Below are 24,686 nucleotides of genomic sequence, written 5' to 3'. Positions count from 1 at the left end.
TAAAGACACTTTTTAAAATACAAGGAATTGTCGACTATCATACACTGTTGAAACATTACCGTGTGTAAATAGTAATTACTTATTACTGTAAATCAGATAAAATTATAATTAAAAAATCAAAACTTCATTTACTTATTCCTTGCGATACTTTGAAACAAAATAACTTAAGATATGAAAAAATATTACATCGATGTGTATCATAAAATATTATTCATTAGAATTTAAGATAAGATATGTCTAATAGATAATGTTGATTATGGACCAGAGATACTTTTGTAGGATTGAAATATTTAACAAATATCTTGATAACTTTGCTATGGCGAAGATCAAGACATAAAAGTTCATGAAGCGTAACAAAGTTTGAACGGATGTGGTCAAGATATTGGTAAGCCGAAACTCTTATAATTTTTACAATATTCAAAATTAAAAAAAGTTCATAGAGTTGTTCAAACCCATCAAAAGAGAAGCAGTGGACCATAAAGGAGGATAGTGATATAATTTGTTAACGACGGTTAAGCTTTTTGTATGGTTTGGGTGAAAAATAAAAATCTATAAATTATATCTATGTGCTTTTTTTTACTAAAACTTTAAAAAACTGTAGCTTATTAATGAATAAAATAGCAATAAAATATTAATGTATAATTGTTTTTATTATCGATATAATTATTATCGATTCACGCATTATGCGATAATAATTTTTTCGTCATTCTCCATTTCATTTACGCACGCACATTTCGGAGATTATAAACTTTAAGCATACAGTCTTTGTAAATTACTTTTTAAATTAAAAGGCAATTTCTCAATTACTCTTTTACTCTTCTCTACGTTTCACTATCTTTTCAATAATTTGATAATTGAATCATTTTTATTTTACAATTAAATATGTGTAAAGATACAAAGCTGTTTTCTCACTGAGCTACAGTGTAGATTTGGTAAATGCAAAATTTGATGAACCGGGAAAATTAGGGGCTGGAGAAAGCGATCCATCATTGCAGGCTCATAAGTCAATTAAAACTTATTTATAAATGATAAAATATAAGCAGCTTTTAGAAATTGGCCTCAACGATCCAATAATCTCTTCAAATATGTAAAACTTCCAATATACTTTTAAAAATTTGACGTATTCGAATTCAGTGCAATCGCTTTCGCGTGAAGTCAATTGTAATGGACTAACACATCTATAGTTAACTTCAATGCGTCGGAGGCTCTTTACCTCTCTCTATTTGCACGAGGAAAGATAATTCACCTGTGAGCACGAACAACCGAAGCTCTGCATAGACATTAAAATATAACTTGCAGCGAAGACGTGGATAATGACTGCGAGTGCCTACCATAAAGACTTGATCTGCCACTGCCGTTGCCTCAGTGCTCTTAAGATAAAGCAGAGAGAGCACAGAGAGAGAGAGAGAGAGAGAGAGAGAGAGAGAGAGAGAGAAGCGCAATGAACAAGCCACTCTTTTGAGTATTAATGATGCATTCCATATGTACGGGTGTATATTCCTCTTGCGCACGTGAACTTGAAATATGAAGCGAATATCAAGTAAAAATACATTTACGTGTCTGTATAGGAATGCATTCATGAGCAAGAAGATGAATTTAGCACTAATTTCTAAGCAGCTGGGTAAGTCGAAAGTAATAGCATAGTACAGCCGTAATTTGTGCATTAAGTTTAGACGTCATCCGAACGTCAATTAAACTAAAAAAAAATGAAGGACTTAAACTACATTAACCATAAATAAATATACAACATTAATTGATGCTACTTTAATAATACATTTTTCTCTGCAATAACATTATATGGCATCATTTATAAAAGGTGCTATAACATGCTATTTAAAGTGACCATACCTTAAAAATGGCATTTCTAGGTATCTATAAACTAAAAAATAATAAGCGTATAAAATAGTTTATTCAAATTTTCAGGGATTTTTAATTGAGTATGTATAAAAAGATAATTACAATTAATTGCATTAAAAACATTTACAGCCTAACAAAATAAATGAAATTATCCATATACAATAAAAAATATGAAATGAATTTAATACATAACCATATGCGAATGGGATAAAAATAAGAATTTTAATGTCTTGTAGTTACTGAGAATAAAGATTGATTTTAGCACAGCGCTTGTAATGACAAATCTTAATATTAAAGCTTAAAAGTTCTTCTCGTAATACGAACGCATATATTATATTTGCAAAGTTTCGTCGTTCGATTTTACTTGTTATTTTATATGGCGATTATAGTTGACGTATACGCATTTCATCTACTCAATGAACACTGCTTTAATTTTTTTCATTATGGGGAAATAAGAGGAATGATCGAGAATCTCGTTCGAACCTCAAAACTTTGAAGAATTTACTCGTGAGTCACGTTTGCGAATTCGCTGTGGCATCATCTCATCATAATGGCTGTTCGTGCAGAAACGCGCGAATCGAATCCCAAACCAGAATCATCTCCTCAGAAAGAGATCAGAGAAGAATTATTTTTCTTCCCCATACTGTACTATGTTATCCTTATTTGTTCTTTTATTTATTTTCTTTGTCATTATTAGAGAAATGTGATATAAGGGAAGTACAATCGAATTAAAAGATTTGTGATTCTTAAGTTTCGCACATTATTTTTGAAAACTTATATAATTTTTATCGTAACAATATTCGATTTTTCTGCCACATTTGACCCGATTGAGCTATTATTCTGTATAAATATTTGTGTTTTTAAGATATACGATGAAAAGAGAAGATAAAAAAAAAGACTTTATATATGCAGACTACATATACATGTGCGTTGTGTGAGCGCATGTGTGCGCGTGTATATATTGATAATTGGTTAAAAAAAATTAATCAATTCCTCCTTCTCCTCCCCCCCCCCCTCCCGCCGATTGTACCGATTGCTTAATTTTAATTTTTATTAAGCATATTTGCAAAAATTTATTTTAAATTCAATTATTTTTAAAATGATGTAGTATTATTATTATTTGTTAATATATTTTTAATAAAACTTGATTTTCAATATTTGAATAATAATTATGAATATTTTAAATTAAATAAATTGCATTCGAGTAGAAATCTTAAAGTACTATTCATAATTTAACTTTATAAAAGTAAATTGATTTTGTGCACATAAAAGAATATTTTATTTAACCATTTATATTCAAATATAATATTTTATTTATGAATTCCCATATTGTATTACATATTTTCATGCTCTACAATAATTGCTTCATTTCTATAAATTTTATCTTTTTTTCTTATTCCTATTAAAAATTTAAATATACGTAATATATGTATAACATTTATATTTATTAATCGAACCTGGAAAGCATAGTAATAAGCAGACAATAATTAAAAAAAAAATTAAATCAACAATCTATTATGTATAACAATTCGTAATTGTAATACAATTTGTAATTGTAAAGTTGAAAAAGTCAAGAATAATAACGAATGAAGAGGGCTGGCTCATTTTATTAATCGTGGGCAATAAAATGAATTGGCGCGCATACAATTTATAATGTTTTTGGTAAAAAATTTAAAAAATCAGTGCTAGTACATTGAGAATAATCACAGTGAAAATGAGAATCTGTCGTTTTTTTTCCGTCTCTCTAGGGATTAATAAATATTTCCAATGATTCGAATTCCAGAGATCAGGCTCGCAGTTCATAAGGGGAAAAAGAGAGAGTCACAGAGACGCATAATAAACGCGCGCGCGCACACAGCCAATGTATATAAATGTATATATATATATATATATATATATATATATATATATATATATATATATATATATATATATATATATATTCATATATATATATATCTCAGTATGAGAGGGACGAGGGAGAAGTGAGGGAGTAAGTGAATGAGTGAGAGAAAGGAGGGGCAAAAGGGACGATGAGGGGTTGATGGTTGAGGGTCGAGGGAGGGAAGATAACTGGCGAGGCAGAGTACGGCTTATCTAGCGCGCGAGCACGATCGGCACGATTCTTCGAAAGTAATTGAACCGATTGCTCATTGACATTGGGTAAACGGCCCCGCCAGGGCCTCTCCGTTAACGAGCACCAGAGGCTCCGGCAATGTTATCCACACGGTATCACTATCACGTTCACAGCCGCCGATTGACTTTCGACACTAGAGTTGTCATTAAAGCGTGCCATTGCCCCTGTGCAAACATCGTCTAGCTTACGACTATCTGGGAATGGCGCGAGAGTCGGATGCTGTGGGGCTGTGCTTCGATTCTAGAGTCTCGGGCTCCCGATGTTCCTCCTGATTTTTGGCTTCACTGGCTTTTGCTTTTAGACTTGGACTTGCACTTGTTATGGCCTGACTAGCTTAGCTTACTTATCATACAAAATCTGATCGGCATTTTATCAATTTTTTGCATTTAATGACGGATAGATGCTGCTAATTTGATTAAAATATATGATTTTGACATGGAAATAATGATCTGTGTTTAATAATTATAGACTTTTTAGAGTTTATATTATAAAGAATTGTCTTATAATAAAAGGCGTGTTATATATATATATACATATTCCTTAAAACGATAACATTTTAAAGAAATTTTTTAAATAAAACTCTATTTGATAGTAACCACTTTCATTAAATAAAGATGGATTTTTAATTGATTTTACTACGTTCATGCCAGTGGTTAATGCATATGCAAAAACTACATTACGATTAAAAAGAGTAAAAGCTTAAATTGCTTTGTTTGTGAACTTGAAATAAAATAGTTATAGTTGATATGAAGATTAATGGAGGAAATTAAAGCAACTTATTCATATTAAGCAAAGGGTGCCATAGTGTGAAATAAGCTTTATTTATTATCTCAACGAAACTTATTTCTTTGTCTGCGCGTTAAAACTATAAGATTGTATTTTATGTATTATCTGACAGATGAAAAATTTCATTTAATAAAATGATATATAATTTTTTGAGAAAAAATTTTATTAAACTTTCGCAAAATAATTTTTTTTTTCCACGAAGAAAAAAAACTGCTACGGATATTCATAAGTATGTAGTATAAACTAAAATAATAATTTGATTGACAATTATTGAAATTTGTTATTTGAGTGTAAATTAAAGTGGTGGAATCATTTAAGAAAATGTTAATAATAGATATTATGCCTGATTTCTTTTTTCATGTAGTGAAAGTAATATGCACAAATAACTATTTATATTTATATTTATATAATAAAATGTAATATGTAAATTGTTTTACGAATAAAAGATCATCTTGTAATATTGATGTTTGATATAAAATTAAAAAATTCATTCATTCATTCTACTGTATATATCTAATTACAAACTCGATTTACAATTATTCAATATTGGGTTAAATAGGCAAATATTATGCATTAAGGTTTCGTTTAATTTGAATATGATATTCGCGTATTGAAAATAATATATTTTCATATGATTCTCTATGGATTATGTAATATATCGGTGTTACTTATATAAGCTACGCACTTTTTATAATAATTACTCCGTGAATAATATTGTTTTCATATTTACCGATATAATAAATAACATATTTTTATTTTTACATTCATTGGATAATCAAAATATATTTACTGGTGTATGTTTCACATTAACTTTCATTTGAATTTTTATACAAAATTATATATAAAAATGTTAACTATAAGATTGTTGCAATGAGCGTCGTCCGAGGGTGGTTAGCATATCCTTCTAAATATGTATAAGTTGAAATTTGATTTGTTGAGATCGTAGAATTCGAGAACGCAGTTTACATCAGTTATTTCTTGATTATTATTCTGAAAAATGTTTTGTCCGCGTGATATGTTCCACCTTCGACAATGGAGCTCAATTTTACAGGGCCGTTAAATTAAGAATAGTTCCAACTAATCATAAGTTGGCGATGTTTCACGGGTGTTGTACAGTGACGGTATAAATTATATGGTTTCGCTCAGAAATAAAACACCTTGGCAGATAAGGAAAATAAAGGAGCACGGGAAATAGAAAAGAAAAAGGTATGATAGAGTGAAGGTCGTACTACGAAGATACAAAAATAGTTCGCGTAGGTTCTCCTCGGTTCACCGTATCGTTCGTTGTTTTCGAATGATTTATTGCGGTGGATATGCTTTTAAATCAGACCTGATGGTCGGAACAAATCTTGGGTGTTATTGGTTCTACTTTATGTTACACTTTATAGAAGTAATTTTGCCCAGATCGTAATTTGATTTGTAACACGCGCACAATATTGGAATGTTGTTGTTTACGAGTGGTAATTCGTGTTACGACTACAAGTCTGTAGGAGTTACGGCGAAGGAATTTTTCGTATTATTCTTGATAGAAATATATGAAATGATTTTATTTTCTTTCAAGAAATTAACGAAATGCTGAAGGCACAGAATAAGAATGTTTTAATTATTTGATTAAATTTTTTTATTGAAATTACATTATATTACATTATATTTTTGTTGTATAATATATTAGATTATATGGAGATTTTTCATGAATTGCCATCAGTTGCATTATGTAACTGAATATTATCAAATTCATCAGTGAATGAATTACAGTTATCAGTTAATTATCCATATTTGTTTTAGATATGAAGGTACGAATGAAATTAAAGATTGTAATAAAATTTTATTATTCAATTTTATTATACTTAGGATACATACATACATATACTTAAGACGTCGTATATTTCATTGGATATTTATATAAAAGACAATTATATTAACATTTTATTAACTTATTAAATTATTTTACACAATACAATATACTTGCAAAATGATTAAATAATTGTAAGAACTTGAATGAATAAGAACGGAGGCAATGCTCAATAGATCATAAAAAGGATTGATGAAAAATAATGTTAAAATTGTGTATTTTCCTATTCGTAGAGTAATATAATAAATTTTATGTTTATCTTTCTTTTATATCCTGTTATACCCTTCTACAATGTGTTTATAAAGCTATCTTGAAATTTTTAATTTTATTTCTGTCTACTATTATAATTATTTAAATTTCGTGACTTTTTTTCAAACAAGCATGGTTTGACCCATTCTATTAATCGTAAATTTGTTTTGCATCAACATTATCTGATTTCGCCCTGTTATATCTATTAATCAATCAAAAGCATTGCGATTAATGTTATATATATTTACGCGTGTGAATAGCGAATAAGAGAGATTGAGATTAAATGAAATATATATAGAGTGAGAGGCGGGTGAGGGGGGGTAGGGCACGGAGAAGGGCGAGAGAGAAAGGAGGTAACGGAGGGAGTCTGTGAATTTTCTCGCTTTGGCTGACGCCATCGCTGGTTAGATGCTGTTGCTCTGCCGCTGTCGTTTAACGAGTGAAGATGGGATAGGAATCATGTCGGCGACCTCGGCAAGGCCTCGTCAAGGTCGTACGTTGCGCTCGAGTCTCGCTGTTGTTACTGGCGCTGTGCTGCCAGCAGGAGGTACTTTAGTATTGCCTCCTTCCTTTCCTTGCTCTCTTTATCCCTTCTCCAGGCTCGTCGTTCCTCACCCGATTTACTTCGATACTGTTGTTGTTAATACCACTACCACCACCACTACTTCGGTTGCTGATATCACTGCCACTATCCTTCCTACTATTGACACCACCAACAATCACCGCCACCACCGTAACTACCACCACCACCACCACCATCACCACCATCACCACCATCACCACCGTCACCGAAACTATCGTCTCACCACTATCAATCACCACCACATCCATCAACACCATCATCCAACACTACTATTAACTATTGATACTGATATCCCACTCATTCTCTCTGTACTTCAAATTTTACACTTTTCTTCTATTTAAGTCTAGCATTTCTTTATTATCCTGTCATTTCGGTTATACTTCTTTATCCTTTTAACCGATGCCTTCGTTTTACCATAATCTGCCATTTGTAAGACGTAATCTAGTATTTATGCATTTTTCAAAAATAATCTCTTGTTACCTAATATTTTTATAACACTTAATTCATTTAATCGAACTATTAATATTCCAGGATCAATCATTCCAACTTTCAATTAGAATGATTTTATTGCTTGGAGTACGTTCATTAGTGTATTTTAGTAAACGTTTACAAGTACGCATTGATTAAAAGGCAATAATTTTGCTTGAGACATACTTGATATAAAAATTAAAATATTAAATATTTTATTATTAAATATTTTATTTCCCTCTCGTTTAAGTTATTAGTTTTTTGCTAGCGAAAATACAAAATATGTATTAAAAATTTTCACAAAACTATTAACTTTGAGTGTTTGATAAATCGATATGTATATTTTGAAATATAAATTATTTATATTAATTATATTAAAAATACTTTTTGTATACTGTCCATCTTTTTTTTTCTCTAAATTTTTTTATTCTATAGACGCTTGTAAATTAAGTTTTGTATAACACATTTTTATTTTTTGGATCACAATTTTTAAGTGTTACTCGCTTTTGTACTCTAGCGATTTATTTACTTATTTAATACTTTAATGGATTGATTTATTATACGTATGTAAGAAGTTCATTTTAATATTTTCAAGATACTTCGTATTTATCATCTGAAAGCTATACGATTAAAATAGTACAAATTTTTTTAATACAAATTAATTGACTGCTAAGGATATTTCATAAACTTAAATATTTCTTATTTTATTATAATCTATTTTTTATCAGTAGACTGATTCCGTTGGATTAATTATTAGATATTTTTAAAATTCTTAGTATAAATTCTTATTATATATTGATAATTGATCATCTATTTTCAGAATAATAGAATAATTATTATACTAAGAATAAAATAAAATATACGATAATTAATAATCTTATAATGTAATTACAAGTTGTATGACTAAATTGCTTAATAAATAGTTGATGATGTTATAATTATTCAGTGAATGAACAAGTATTCTAAAACGTAGAACGATACTGTGCATTCAGAATAACGCAGATTCTATGCATTTTATTAGAAAACAAAAGACAAAAAAAGCAAAAAAAGCAAAAAAAAAAAAAATATATATATATATATATATACATAAAAATACAAATTTAAAAAACACATTTTGAACATTAGTAATATTTCGATATATCTTCAATTAAATTAGATTTTAAATTATTATTCTATTAATTATATCATATTTTAAATGATTAATACTCACTCGAAAAATAATGTTCGCATTTTGATACTTAAATAGGCAAACGTTTAATTGCAATTTATATATTTTTTTGTAAAATTTTACTTTGTAGAACAATTTTTTCTGCACATCAATATTCGTGGTTATTTTTTTTTACCTTTTGATAGTGTGAACTGATTATTTAATTCTTGACCTAATAATTATCTCCAATTATTTGAATCTTTATGAGAATTGATAGATAAACGAGAAAGCATACAATTTGTCCAATTCATTTGCGAGCGAATCTTATGTGTTGAGATATTTATGATTAATCCGCATTAAATTAATATAATTATCGTATGTTGAGCTTCTTTCATATTCATAAGTGTTTAATTAATTACCACCTTCTGTAATCGTTTGCTTATTATTTATTAACCGTTCGCTGGTTAAATATTTAATGACGTGACAAACTTTAGTATTTAGCTAAGTTTATAAATGTGTGCTCAAGTGAATTAGATGAAGTTTTTTCTCTTCGTTGTATCTCCTCTTTCATATGTATATATATATATATATATAAATAATCAGGACATGGTGTCATGCATGTACATGGAAAACATGAGTCATTAAGGATTTAGTGATTGCAATCGGAACTTTGCGATAACTTAAGAGTGACAGGTTTGATATCTAATATATACAGGTATGTGTATATAGATTTGAGATTATATTTATAGCACGTTTTCATATATTATTTACGCTTTGTCCATTTGCAAATGATATTATGTAGCAACGTTAGAAAAATAGTGATTAAAGTCTCTGATATCTGAACTTCATTAATAAGAAGAAGAATATACTCGTGTAGAAAAATTCATGACCCGGATTCTAGATTTGCTACTATATTATTCTGGTGTCGGGCCTCTTTTACGGACAATCTACTATTTCAGCGTCTTACGGATGAACATGGATCAGTTTTATTTACGAGCTCATAGGCCATTTTAGACATTTCCCTGAATGTACTTCTTCCGCATTATTCTTCACTATTTTCACAAACGCTTGAATAACAAAAATTCTTATACATGCTCGGTGATATATATTTATTTCATAAAATGTAATGTTCATGTAACAGATTTTTCTCGAAAAAAAAAAATCTCTTTTAGTTGATGATAATTTATTAGGAAATTGCTTTATATAAATTATTGAACGTGAAAGGGTGTTTAGGTTAATAAAGAAAGTTATTTAATATTATAATTTGTATATTAATACAACATGAAATAATTATTCAAATAAACTTGTTAAAGTTTTTGCATATAAATTAAATTTACACGTAAAGTTAAATGAACTCCTTATTTATTCATTTGTTTATTTATTTCATACTTCAAAATATTTTATATCGTCGTTATATGTTTAGGCAAAAATAACAACGACAAAAACAACAACAAAAACGACAACAAAACAAAAATGAAATTTAAAAAATAAAATTGTATCTGAAATGAATAAAAAAAAAAAAAAAAAAAATTAAAGCAAAAGAAAAGAAAAAAAAAGAATGACAAAATCGTGATCAGAATCTCATAAAATTTCAACAAAAACGATAAGAGTGTTGGATTTGCTGAAAGAATACAATTCAGTAGAGCTTGCAAGGCAATTGCCGCCTGAAATTTCTCAAATGTAAGAAACCATTTGTCTCGGTCTCTAATCACCAACTCTGGATCTGCGCATTTCTCGTGAGTTTTAGCGGATAGCGATGTAGAATTTATTTTAAACTTGGCCTACCATTCGTGCCTTTCCTATTTGCGGAAGATAAGGAAAGCTGCGGAAAAATCGAGATATCGTAATCGAACGCTTCTTAAAGCTACCGCCATCAAATCGTACGGGTCTGCAGCAAATCTATAAATAATATTTTATTGAATCGCCTTTAGTGGTTTTTTTTTTATTTTTTATTTTTTTTTTATATATATATATATATATATATATATATATAGATATATATGCATAATGCAAACGACATCCTTATGTATATCCTTGGATATGTGTATTCTTGGTAACTAGTAAATCACTTGTTTAGGTATAGTGATTTAGATGTTTGAGCAACGCTCCAACCAACAACGGAAGGGACAGTAGAATAAAATGAAATGTTACGAATAGCTGCATCATGTTAATTTTGAGCATCGCAACAATGTCAACAAATAATATTTTATTTGAAAATCTCGTAAATCCGGAATAACAGTAAACTGTCACTCTTTCGTTCAAAATACTAATCTCTGACTCCTAACCTCATTTTTACTCGCTCTATCATCATTCGCGCGTTCTATTTATAGTAACATTAAGCTCTCGGTAAAGCGACAGAGTGGAAATACAAAGCGGCATAAAGAAAGGAAACCAGTTTTCGATAAGCCGCGAGTGGAGGTAAACCGCGTTGACCGTTCGGGCTTATGTGTGCACATCCGAGTCGAGGGAAAAATCGTCAAGGTGGACCAGTGACTATCTTTATTTCTTTCCTTTTCGGATGGAACTACTTACACTTGGGGGCTCATCGGTATTACGAGAGCGGCAGACATATACGTATGGCAGGTATCATCGTTCGATGACCTCAGCTCTTCTCATTTATACACAAGCTTATTTATCGGCGCCTGGCGCCTCATAAACTCCTGTTTCCTCAGCCTAATCATCATCTTTCGTTACGTACATACGATTACACATCAAATAAATAAATAAATAAATAATAATAATTAAAAAAAAAAAAAAATAAATAAATAAATAAATATATAAGTAGATTGCTGTCAATCTGATTGATGGAATCTGGGTTTAGTTATTAAAAACAATAAAACGTTCCACTTTTAGATGTATTTGTAGATAAGCAACCTTACTAGTGTGCATTATTGAACTACTAGGAGAGATCTCTTATCAAATAAGCAAATTAAATATATTTGTTATATTTAACCCCGCTAAAAATGTTAATTGCTAAAAATATAAGATGAATTATTATAGAGTTGATAATACGGCTATGGTAATGTAAATTTTATTAAATTAATTGACATTTCTTTTTGGTATATCTGTATATCCCTGTCAATTTAGGATCTCAAAGAGTTGGAGATATTGTAAATTTACCATAATATAATTCAATGTTACTTTTGTTTTTTTTTTTTGTTTTTTTTTTTCATCGAATATCGTTATCCTGTAATAATGTTTAATGATGAATTTCTTATTATAAATATTTGCGTATGTAGTGATAAAATATTATCTCTTTTCATTAGAATAGATAATAGTCAGTAATTATAAATAGATATTATATGCTAATCCTGTTCATTGCATTCGGATTATCATATAAAGAAATTTTTTAAAGATAAATAAAATCTATTATAATTTATTATGTTTATTTAATTGTCTGTAATTTGAATAAACATTTCTTATCATAAAATAACAAAATTTCATCCCTATTCTTGTAGTCTGCTGAAATTTTTATTAATTTTCTTGTATACTTATAAATTATGAAAATTGTAAAATATAAATTTATTGTAAAACGTATGTAAGATACATTACAAATATTTACTATAAGTTTATGGCAATGAATAATTAAATTAGTCTATTTGCGTACATATGTAAGTTAAGTGAAAGAATTTTGTATTTAATTGCATATAATTTTTTATATAATAATATATAATGTAATATAACGAATATAATTATTGTATCGCTCATATATAATTATATATGGTTAATTCCCCATTTTATCAGAGTCTCTTATCATTATAATTATTATAATATCATTATTATAGTTCGGACAATACTTTTACAACTTATTGTTAAAATAAATACAATATGTTTATGTTGACACTTCAACGACCATATATTTGTATCGCAAATTTTTAACGCTATTGAAAATTTCATTGGAGTAATGTTATTATATTAACTGCTTCATGAATTTAATTATACTTATCATATATTTTCAATATTTCTAAAAGAATGACTAGTGAAGATAAAAACTTTCTTTTTATTAGGATTTCAGTGTTTCATTCATGTTTAAATATAGCACGTAGAACATTGGAGATTATATTCTTGAAGTTGGGAAGTCCATAGCGGTAATCATTTTTCAATTTCCACTGCTAACCGGATCGCTTGAGCTCTTCGGTTTTATTCAGAATATACTTTTTTTTTTGATAATTTTTTTTTTTTTTTTTTTTTTTTTTTTTTTAAATTGTGGTTTTACAGAAAGAGCAATTGGAAATGAAAAGATGTCAAGTTCTACATTAGATTTTTATAACTGTATCATCATAAAATGTAATTGTTTCAAAATTTGCACAAAGATAATTTGCTTTTATGTAAGACTTTTGACAACATTTCTTATTCTTCTTCGATAATTATTGATAATGTTCCATTTCAATGTTAAAAATAATCTTTCGCTAATAAAAATTAATTAGCTGTTACGTTCGCAGGGAGTTATTTACTCTGTTTAAAAGAAGGCCTTAAAAGAATATTTATACAATTTTGTCAGTCAAATTATTCTATATGCATTTCTCTAATAGGTTATGTTAAATTGGTATTTTTATTTTACTGTGTTATTGTCATGCAATAATGGTTATTAAGAAGTATAAAATTAAATGTTAATAGTATTGCATATAGAACTGCTTCAAGCTATAATACTAAATAATAATCTACTGCTAGTTCAATGTACTTTGACATTATTATGACGAGTAAGTACAAAGCATCATATTTAGAAACGCAGGTTTTTATTTTATAGCTATTAAAAATAATAAAAAGTTATGCTAGTTTTAATATTATAGATTTATCAATTTTTTTTTTATGTGATAGAATAGAAAACGCCGATTTTATTTTTAAATATGATTCTAATTTGCCTGTATATTATGACGATTTTTAAATAATATTATTAATATGTATATTCGAAATAATAGGCTTATAGTGCATTTTCTAATAGTATAATAAGGGATATTACGATTTTTAACTGGGTATATGTGTGCGTATGTGTATGCGTAAGTACGTTCGTAAATATGTATGAAGCATATATGTATGGATTGAAAGCAAATGAAGCGAAGTGAAGAAAATGTAAAAAAATTTTTAAATGTATATGTCTTATATAATGATAGTCTATAAAGAATATTTTAAATTATAAAAATATTTTCATATTCTCTAGTGCAAGCAAAAGCAATCCTTATAATGCGTATGAAAGAAATACTCAAATTATACATTAATGCAGTTTTTTAAGATATCAATCACTATTAATTTATTAATATCTAATATTGTAAATTATAATTGCAGTAATAATATTAGGGAAGTTGATTTCTTGTTATACAGTTGTTATTGATCGTTTACTATTTGTCGAATTTGTATCGATAAAGCAAAGTGTGAAACATTTTACTTTTTATCAATGGAAATATCATCTCGAAAGAGGTGTAGTGGTATATATATATATAATTACTTGTAATATAACTTGGTAATAACATCGATATTACAGTTAATATTCGAAGAGTCGAAGATTAAGATATGATATCGTAAGAATGGATTATATTAAATTGTTTTAGCCTTTTCAATTATCATTAGTTGCATATGTGAAAGTATTTAATATATATTGAAAATTATATGTTCTTTATATATTGTCTGTATATTAAATATATAATTTTTATGATTTTTTTTTTACCCATAATAATACTGTAAGAGTTATATTTTTTGATTTTTAAATAATTGATTCTTGAAGCGAATCATAAATTACAATGTCAACAACGATACACGACGGTTTCAACGTATTATGTAGTCTTATTGTAATTCAGGTTGATTGAAATGTATTGTATTCGTTGCTATGTTAACAATAAAGATTTTTCAGGTGAAAATCAGAATGTAAGGTCGTTCCATCCGAACCACCGATATTTTGACTCACAGTGCCTGTGACAATGTGGAAGGTCGACGGCTGATCTCATAACAATGCGGTATAAGGGTAAATTATGACTTCAGCAGCGCTGGTTGCGGGATGTACGTCATTCGTGTATCCATGCATGCCTGAGCTTCGCATTCGTTATGAGCTCGCGTTGTATATGTTGTTATTTTGTTCGTTTGCACCCGCGTTAATCACTTTAATCCTTTTATTTCCTGTTAATTTTAATTCTGCATTGCTCATTTTTGTTTTTATTGCGGGTTTTCCATCAACTAGGTCCTAATGTGTGATTTTAAAGAGGCAGCTACTCGTCATCTTATTATTCCTCTTTTTCTCCCTAATAACTCTATGGGAATTTTCAGGGGTAAGCTGTAATTTAGTTGTTTATAACACAGGGGAAGTAGTCAGTTTTGTGTAATTAAAATGCCAATCAAAATTAAAGTGTTGCCTCTCGCAATGAACCAAGTGTTATGTTGATAAGTTCAAAAGAATGAGAAGTTAGTAGAGGCTGGAGGGTCTTTTGTATTTCAATTAATTTGTTAATAATTAATAGACTTCTAGGGAAGTAGTTATCCTTGATTCCACGGAAGGTTAGCATTTTCAAAGCTCATTCATTTATGTATCATCATATTTATACGCATAGAATGAAAACTTTGATCAATTTACTTAGCCACTGAAATTAATATTAATACAGAAATAATTAAATCTTCTTTAAATAATAGATTGTCATGGAAGAAATTCTAGAATACAAATAATTTTAGGTTTTTTTTTTGATATTTTTTTTTGTAATGGTATTTCACCTTGAATCGTCTTTTATAAAGCTTTATTAACTCAGTTATGGTGTTGCTTTATTCTTTGTAAGAAATTCTATAATTTAATTAGTTAATATATGATAATATTATTTTGAATTTAAATTCCTTTTTTTTTAACTGTTAAAGAATAAACCCCGCATAACACTGTAATTAATGTTCTAATTTACATATTTTTAACTCGCCTAATAAAAATATTATGTTAATAAGGTTATAAAGTGGAGAAAATTTTTGTTTTGAAACAAAATAATTTGAAGTATGAATTAAAAAAATAATTGTTTTTTGTTTTTTTTTTTAACTCTCAATATGACCTTACAACACATAATATTATTGCTTATTGGTTTTTATTTATTTAATATAATATATTTGAACAGAGACTTACACACGGGTACACACATCAACAGACGATTCAATATTTTCATTTTATTTTAAAAATTTTTTCTTACGAGCGATATTCAATAATATTCTATGTAAAGTAATTTATTCGAAATAACATATAGCACCGAAATATAGTATTTCCAATGTGGTAAGCAGTAATATTTTCACGAAGTATAATAAAACTATAAATACAGAAGAAAAGAAATACGAGTTAATTGTTGCTAATAGTAATGACCATAATTAATTGTTAATTAATTTCTATATCATTGATGAATCTCAAAAGAATCTAATTACCATGTATATTTCTTGCAATCTCATACTTACTTATAGGGCGTACATATTTGTACAAGATTGGTTGGAATAAAGTATACATAATTTTAAATTAAATGGTAATTATGATTTCTGTACTTGATAAATTTAATTAGTGGAGAGTACATTGATTTCATATGTATGCAAGATGATGCCTAAAACTACTCACGTACTTGCATTTCTACATAAATAAGTTTTTCAGGCTTTCCAGCATTATATTATTAATATTTATATTTAAAAAAATTTATTCTTCTATTATTATTAAAAAAAATTGTTTACAATGTATTTCATTATATAATTTAATTCTATTTTTTATATGGTTTTATACATTTGAAACTTATAATGCTTATATAAAAATAATGTTCTTTTGCAAGTAAATTGATATAATTAGTAAAATGCGTCACAAACATATTTTGTTTTTTCAATATATTTAAATATTTGATAATTGAGTATATTTATAATTTGCCCTATTTTTTAGTAAAAAAAAAGCTAGCTAAGGAAAAATCATATCCAAACAACATTCTGTCTATTCTTAAGCAAATATGTTTGATATCAATTACATTAAGTTGAATTTTTATGGAGCCGACGTAGATCTCCACAATAAAAAAAAAAAAATTCTAATTGAAGCAATGTGTTCCATGATTTCTATAAAGTTTAGATATTTTAGCATTGTTTTCTTAAATTAATGCACGGATATTTCACTTGATAATTAGGCATTTATTCGTTTTAAACTGTTTATTTGCATATTATTGTTAATTTTTAATTTCAAACATTTATTGAAGTATAATTCAACTGTTTTATAATGAAAATTTTTTTTCCGATTTGAACATATATAAAGTTGACAGTATTAAATTTGTGGTACAATAATATGTTTAGCACTGACTTAATTTACTCATTGAAAAAGTGAAGAAAAGAAGATACGTAAAGCTAAAACTAGATTAATTGACAACGTTAACGTGTTATTTATTTTTTTGTCTTGAAAATAATTTGAGTTTTCTGGAAAGCTGTTTAATCATAGTTGCCTCGTCATGTTGTTGATACGCAAGTTTCTGAAACATTTCTTCTTTGCTATATTTGCTATGCTTTCAATAATTAACAAATGTTCGGGATGTTAATTAAGAAATTAAACTATTTTGAGATTGTAAATGTTAACGTTATTTAAATTTTCTGGTTTTAAATTATATCTTACGGTGAATTTGGCTCTTCAAATAAAAAAACAACTGTTTGCAAATAAAGATGAAGAGACACAGATCGGAGGAAAGAGAGAGAGAGAGAGAGAAAAGTCGTAGTTATTGATGAAAGGGCACCGCGCATGTCACCCTCGTAAAATACTCCGGAACTGATTTTCTTCCCCCTATCATCTAGCTATATGCTTCTCTTTTATATTATATAGGAAGAGAGAGAGAGAGAGAGAGAGAGAGAGAGAGAGAGAGAGAGCGAGAGAGAGAGCAGAGGGAGAGAAAGAGAAAGAGAGAGAGAGAGGGAGGGAGAGAGTTATGGCCATTTTCAGAGAAGCGTTACGCCTTATTCGCTACGCTGTAAAGTGAAATGGAATGGCATGGATGTATGTGTAACTGCAAGTAAAGGAAAAACAAAAGAAAGCAAAGAGATTGAAGAAGAAATAGAAATAGCGGGAGGGGTTGCAATGATATTGCAATGAGAATAGAATGAGTTGTAAATAAATTAGAATAAGGGAAGTAAAGAAGATAGGTGGATAAAAAAATGACAGTAGAGAATGAAAGTCCGACAAATATGAAAAGGGGAGAGACGTGGGAACGACGAGAAGGGAATGCGTTAACGCTGATGCTTCTGCCACCGTTGCTGTGATCTCATATTACTGAATACGAGCACATAATAAAACACGAGAGATTAGATGATCAACAAATGAGAAAAAGGTGTTACTGGCTTCTGTAGTACGACTGAGACCCATAATAGCAAACTAAAACATTATCAAGTATTAAATGGCACTCTAAGGAAATTTACCGTTCCCTTTAATTACCTGTATTTTATCTTTGGCTATTACTGTAAAAGTTAATTTTAATTTTTACAGTTCAATTTCAGCATTAAGTTTAAAAAAAAAAAAAAAAAAAAAAAAAAATACTTGGGCACGGACGAATTAATTTTGCTATTAATGCCTAATTATTCGGTATCAAAGTTAAATTACAAGCTAACAAATAAATATTATTACGAATTCGCATATGAAAAGTTTCATAGGGATATAAAAGCTCTTCATCCAATAATTAAATTAAAATAACTCGTTTAACAAAGAAAGCAGAATTGTATAAATGCTTTTTTAAAGGGATAAAATTTTTTATGATATTAAAATGCAATTAATAGTTGCTCTGATTTAACGACGTTGAATTCGTTATCTAAAACAAAACTAGTTTTTAATGTGAATTAAGAAAATCATGGTGATTCCTTTATTTGTAAAAGGACATTTACATAAATGTGACTTCACGCTTGAAATTTCAAAAAAAAAAAAAAAAAAAAAAAAAAAAAAAAAAAAAATAAAAAAAAACTATTCCTTAATTAAAACACTTGATAAAAGATAGAGTTCTTGAATCGGTATGGATCATGTTTCAAATTTATAGTCCAGCCTCTTCGATAATTAGATGTGCATTAATACCATCTAAATCCAAGCTTAATTTCCATTATATTTTTCTTTATAAATTAAACGACGTCTTTCTCAAACTTTTCTTTACGACGAAACCTCATCATTACGAGCATAATAATAACATTAATCCATTAAATTGGCATCTCTTAATCATGCTTGATATTTTAACATCAACGCGCATTTGCAGATGTATTTTATAAAGAATTAGCATTAAAAGCCGAGACTCTCTATGTCCTCTATGAGAAAAATAACGTTTAAATTAGAGATAATTTGTATAAGCTTATGGTAGTAGAATATGACGTTAATAAAAGTAAAGGACACCGAATGTGGAGTACGTCGGATAGGTAGGGGAGGGGGGAAAAAAAGTGAATGAAAAAGAGGCGAGAGAAGAAAGATAAGAGAGAAATATTTAGGAGAATGCAGAAAGAGAAAAAGTGAAGGAGACGCTGGCTATGCCGATTACAGACGATGGATATATGAGATAATGAAAATCCCCGTTCTACTCGGGTCGTGCACGCTTCCGCGTATCTAGATTCCGCTCTTCTCGCGCTGCAAGTCCTTCGTCTCTCCTCAGGGACGTACATGGCGCGAACGTCTTTTCACTGGGTTTCTCACTCAATTGCCGCTGGAATTCATTCCCTCCTTTTGGTTCTCGCTGCCCCATACCACGCCACCGCGAGCAAAAAAGAAAGCCTCGCGAATGATTGCGATCGGTAAAAAATTAATGGAATCATGAGCGTATATCGAACTTGCATTGTTTTTATTTCCCGCTCGTGAATTTATTGGTCCTTTTGCGACGGCACACATGGTTACCGATTTTTATACTCTCCATGCATTTTTAATATTTTCAATTATATTAGGAGCTTGCACATCCATGGTGAATTTTTCTGCAATTTAATAACAAATGGCGTGGATGGAAAAGATAGGGTAGGTAGGTAGGTAGGTGGGTGAGTGGGGTATGTAGGGTAAGTAGGGTAGGTAGGGTAGGTAGATAGGTAGATAGGTGGGGTTGATAGGTAGGTAGATAGGTAGATAGGTAGGTAGGTAGGTAGGTAGGTAGGTAGGTAGGTAGGTAGGTAGGTAGGTAGGTAGGTAGGTAGGTAGGTAGGTAGGTAGGTAGGTAGGTAGGTAGGTAGGTAGGTAGGTAGGTAGGTAGGTAGGTAGGTAGGTAGGTAGGTAGGTAGGTAGGTAGGTAGGTAGGTAGGTAGGTAGGTAGGTAGGTAGGTAGGTAGGTAGGTAGGTAGGTAGGTAGGTAGGTAGGTAGGTAGGTAGGTAGATAGGTAGATAGGTAGGTAGGTAGATAGGTGGGGTATGTAGGGTAGATAGGTAGGTAGGTAGGTAGGTAGGTAGGTAGATAGGTAGGTAGGTAGATAGGTGGGGTATGTAGGGTAGATAGGTAGGTAGGTAGGTAGGTAGGTAGGTAGGTGGGGTATGTAGGGTAGGTAGGTAGTGTAGGTAGGATCTCTTCTTTCGATTGAATCTCGCAGGTTTCAAGTCGTGAAATGTATATATTAATAATCTGCCAAGGTTATTGTTTTTAAAGTGGCGTTAAATCAATGTAACGGTTAATACATCGCGCATTGATAGAATAGCAATAGCATGATCCTAGTAATAAAATGAATAAGGAAAGGAAAGATGATATTGTCGATTGCAAATAGATTACAATTTTAAATCTCGAGAGTCTTTGTGAAAACGTGATGCTACCGGCGCACACATTGCTTTTTCAATTTTCTTTAAATCGTTTTCAATCATCGAATCTCATTTCATTATCCATTCGTTTGTTTTTGTTTTATCCCCGTTCATGGTCGCTTGCGACCCTAATATTTTCTCTCTCTCTCTCTCTCTCTCTCACACACACATACACGCGCGCGCGCGCGCGCGCACACACACACACACACACACACTACATTACATTACATTGATCGAAACAATGAAAGACAGGAAATGATTGTGATATCGAAAATAGCATGTGCTTATGACGTTCATAAAAAAAAATAATGCAATTTAACGAAGCGTAAAATCAGTTGGAAACAACTATGAAAATGATAAGAGGGTAAATTTTTATATAATGCGCTGGAACATTTGAGTTGAAAAACTAAATAAATTCCTGTATTATTTAGCGAATACTTTGACTCATCGGTATTGTTACGCGGAATTTGATTTCGAATAAACATAAATACACAGTGCCTCGGCAAAGTTTAACAACAACCATTAGAAAAATCAATAGCAAAGCTTTTTTAATTTTAGTTGCGCTTTAGCCGAATGCCAACTGAATTATTTCGACATCTCGTATTAATAATAATGGGCTGGATCGGATCGCAGTATTAAAATATTCTCTCTTTATCGATATGCTTGCAGATTCACAGATGGAGCAAGGTTATAGGTCGGAGGTTCAGGAACGAGCCCTTGTCGTTTCCCTGCAGATGTTCAACCTGATACTGGAACGCGGTGTCTGCCTACTCAAAACGCAGTTGGAGAGCGACGAACGCCCGAGGCTTGTCGTAAGCGAGGACATGCAAATACTCCTACCCGCTATCAAGGTACTTAGAATTTTGTAATTTGCAATCTCACTCGGCTGATAATTGCAAACGTGATAATATTTATTTGCAAAAGTTTTCGATTGTTCCTTCCTTATTCGTAGAACATATTTTACAGCTAATGACTCGTTGATGTTGATTTGTTGGTATTTATTTATCTTTACGGTTTAGTTCATTGATTTTGTTTACGAATGAATCAGGGGAACGATTGAAACAGGCTTGAAGCAGCCTCTCTGGCTTTTGTTTGTTTGTTTGTTTTGTTTTGTTTATGTTTTATTAAGTGCAGCTGGAATTTACGTATGCATTTCAGTGTAAATAGTTTCATTAAAGCGCATAGACTTAATTCGAAAGTTAATATTATTCCGACTATTAATATTATAAATAAATATATATATATATATATGTATATTATTATTTATTGATAGAATATCTAAAGCTCATTATATTGGTACAAAAACAACAATATTTTTTATATTTTGCATTAGGTACATTCGAGCTATTTCATGATTTTTACTCTGCTATTCGCTCGACAACTTTCGAATGAAATTTAATTTAATTTTCCTAGTTTTGTTTCAATCTGTCGGAAGATATTTTATTTTCAATATTTATACGAAGCTTCTGTATGCTGCTCTTATTTTCCATTTTAATTGCATGTCCATCCCGTCGTAATCAACATTGCAATTTAATTATCGTTAGAGCACTTGCCGAAATGTAAATATTCTCTTATATCATAATTACATAATTTATTCAATTATTTCTTTTTTTTTGCTTTCCGTTCGCAACACTTTTGTATTAATAGTGATAAATTAATTTTGTTCATATTTTGTAATAATTCTTGTTTCTCATCTAAATAAGATTATGGAGATATCGTTACTCGATACATATAATCCTGTATTCAAAATCTTTTCGTCTCGAGTCTAAAATAGTTATAATTTTCTTTTTCTATCATTTCGTTTTTGTTTTTGTTTTTTTTTCACGTGATATCGAATACAATTGTTTGCACGATCCATGTGTCTGAAATACTTAAATAATACATTTGTGTACAGGGCTTGACGATTTCAAACTAACTATACGAACATTTGTGTTATTATTAAAAAAAAAAAAAAAAAAAAAAAAAAAAAAAAAAAGTAAAATAATTGCATAAATATACGTTTTAAAATGACGGTTTTTATAAAGGGGCTAATAATGTTTAAACGCTAAAGTTTATTTAGCGTCAACAATTGATTGAAGTCCGACGACGATTCATACCTATTTTTGAAATATAAATAATTAATAGGCACGCGTATTGTTTCTCTGACTTTAGCGATAATAATATATGATATTAATTTACGGATACGAGCAGCGCGTGAATAAAACAAAAAGAAAATCAAATAAATAAAGAATAAAAAAAAGAAATGACGAAACAAGTGTTTAAATTCTCGAGCTAATGTCCTTTGCCAACAACGCAATCGGTAGAAAAAGTAAATTGATGAGTTATGGAATAGGCTTTTTACTACAAGAAAAATAACGTCAGATAACGTCAAAACGAAAGCCAACGAAAGCCGACGAAAGCCAACGAAAGCCAACGAAAGCCAACGAAAGTCAACGAAAGTACACAATTAAGAGATCATTTGCGGCTGTCTGTAATCACGGCTTTTCCGGTCTTCGGTATAAGGTTGATCTGTATCTCGGTGACGCGGCCAATGAGTGGCGTCGCACGATCGCTCGATTCGAAAGTCGCGGCCATTAATATTGCCGATGAACCCGTAGAGATACGTGGCGTGAGACGACGCACGAGGTCTTTCGCGCATGCGCAAAAGGATTAATCACCGGTACGACCAATTAATTATGCTCGCCCTTCGTTGTAATCATTTATCTCAGTCATGAGTTTATTGATATGCGCTATTTTACGACTTATTCCCGATCCTTCAATTGAACCTCTTTTTTGCTATCCGTAGATTTGGTGCGATTGGATGCTTTGTCATAGTACGGTCTGGAATCCACCACCTTCTTGTACAGATTACAGAGTCGGGTAAGTACTCGTCATATAAGAAATTATTCATTAACCATAATTATAGGAAGCATGTGATTAAGCCATATGTTTGCAAAGCTTCCAACATGAGGCGTAAAAACAATTATTTTCTCGCAGTCTCCGGGATTTCTTTAACCTTTAATGAGCAATGATTAAATTAAAATATAAAAAAAATTTATCACCAATAAATTTTAACATATGATGAATTTATTCATTCAATCAATTAACGTTAATATTGCGAGAGGTTGCACCATAGGTACTTTGCTCTCCTGTCATTACAACTCGTCTAACCCCAACGATCTTGAATGCAATAACAAGCGTATGTACTCGTTAGGAGGCAAGGGCGAAGGGAAACAATTATTTCTTAAATTTTTAAATGTACACGCACGAGCTCTCGGATAGGTCGTTAAACATGTAGTACCGCCGTATATAAAGTTAGAGCACATTGTGGTGGAACTCATTTGAAATGCCCGTATTATCAAGAGCACGTAGGGAAATTCTTAGCACCGAGTGTAAACACACGCGAAGGTAACAACGAACTCTCGACGCTTATCTCGCATCATTTTCGAGCGGTAATGAAGTTTGAATTAACGCGCCGCATTACCGCGGAAGCTCACCTCACGCACCTATCAGCGTCGGCCATCATTATTCGGGCATAACTACGACGTGGTGGGACGAGGTGGGACGAGCTACGACAAGCCACGAGGAGCTACGACGAGCTACGACGAGCTACGACGAGCTACGACGAGCTACGATGAGCTACGACGAGGCGTTCTCTCTTCCTCAACTTCCGCGGTGTCGAATCGCCGGATAATCCTGTCGACAGTAGCCGTGTCGTATAAAAGCGTAATGCCAGAAGCGAGGAGCTCTTGGACCGCAGGCGCATCTACAGGGCCGCAAATAGCCTCGGTTAGCGACCGCAGTTCGTCGCTACTACCACTAGTCACCGCTAATTAGAACTTTGCTTGTTATTGGGCTTAGCCAGGGCCCGGGCGGCCTAAGACTGTCGAAAGCGATTCCGTGGCTAACGGTATACGACCTTAAGGTCCGCGAGGG

The 24,686-nt window shown here is 30.5% G+C and overlaps 1 protein-coding gene across 1 annotated transcript in view; it reads left to right on the top strand.

Moving 5' to 3' along the window:
* Positions 1-24,686, top strand: part of LOC105360001 (Smg6 nonsense mediated mRNA decay factor) — a 154,390-nt gene that overhangs the window by 78,540 nt on the left and 51,164 nt on the right. Inside the window, exons 19-20 of the mRNA XM_011496771.1 lie at positions 21,441-21,622; positions 23,557-23,630. Coding sequence (XP_011495073.1) covers positions 21,441-21,622; positions 23,557-23,630 — 256 coding nt within the window. The remainder of the gene's footprint in view (positions 1-21,440; positions 21,623-23,556; positions 23,631-24,686) is intronic.

This window comes from Ceratosolen solmsi, unplaced genomic scaffold, assembly GCF_000503995.2.
Source record: "Ceratosolen solmsi marchali unplaced genomic scaffold, CerSol_1.0 scaffold29, whole genome shotgun sequence".
NCBI lineage: Eukaryota > Metazoa > Arthropoda > Insecta > Hymenoptera > Agaonidae > Ceratosolen > Ceratosolen solmsi.
The sequence above is the reverse complement of the archived record's forward strand: the minus strand, read 5'-3'. Positions and strand labels throughout refer to the sequence as shown.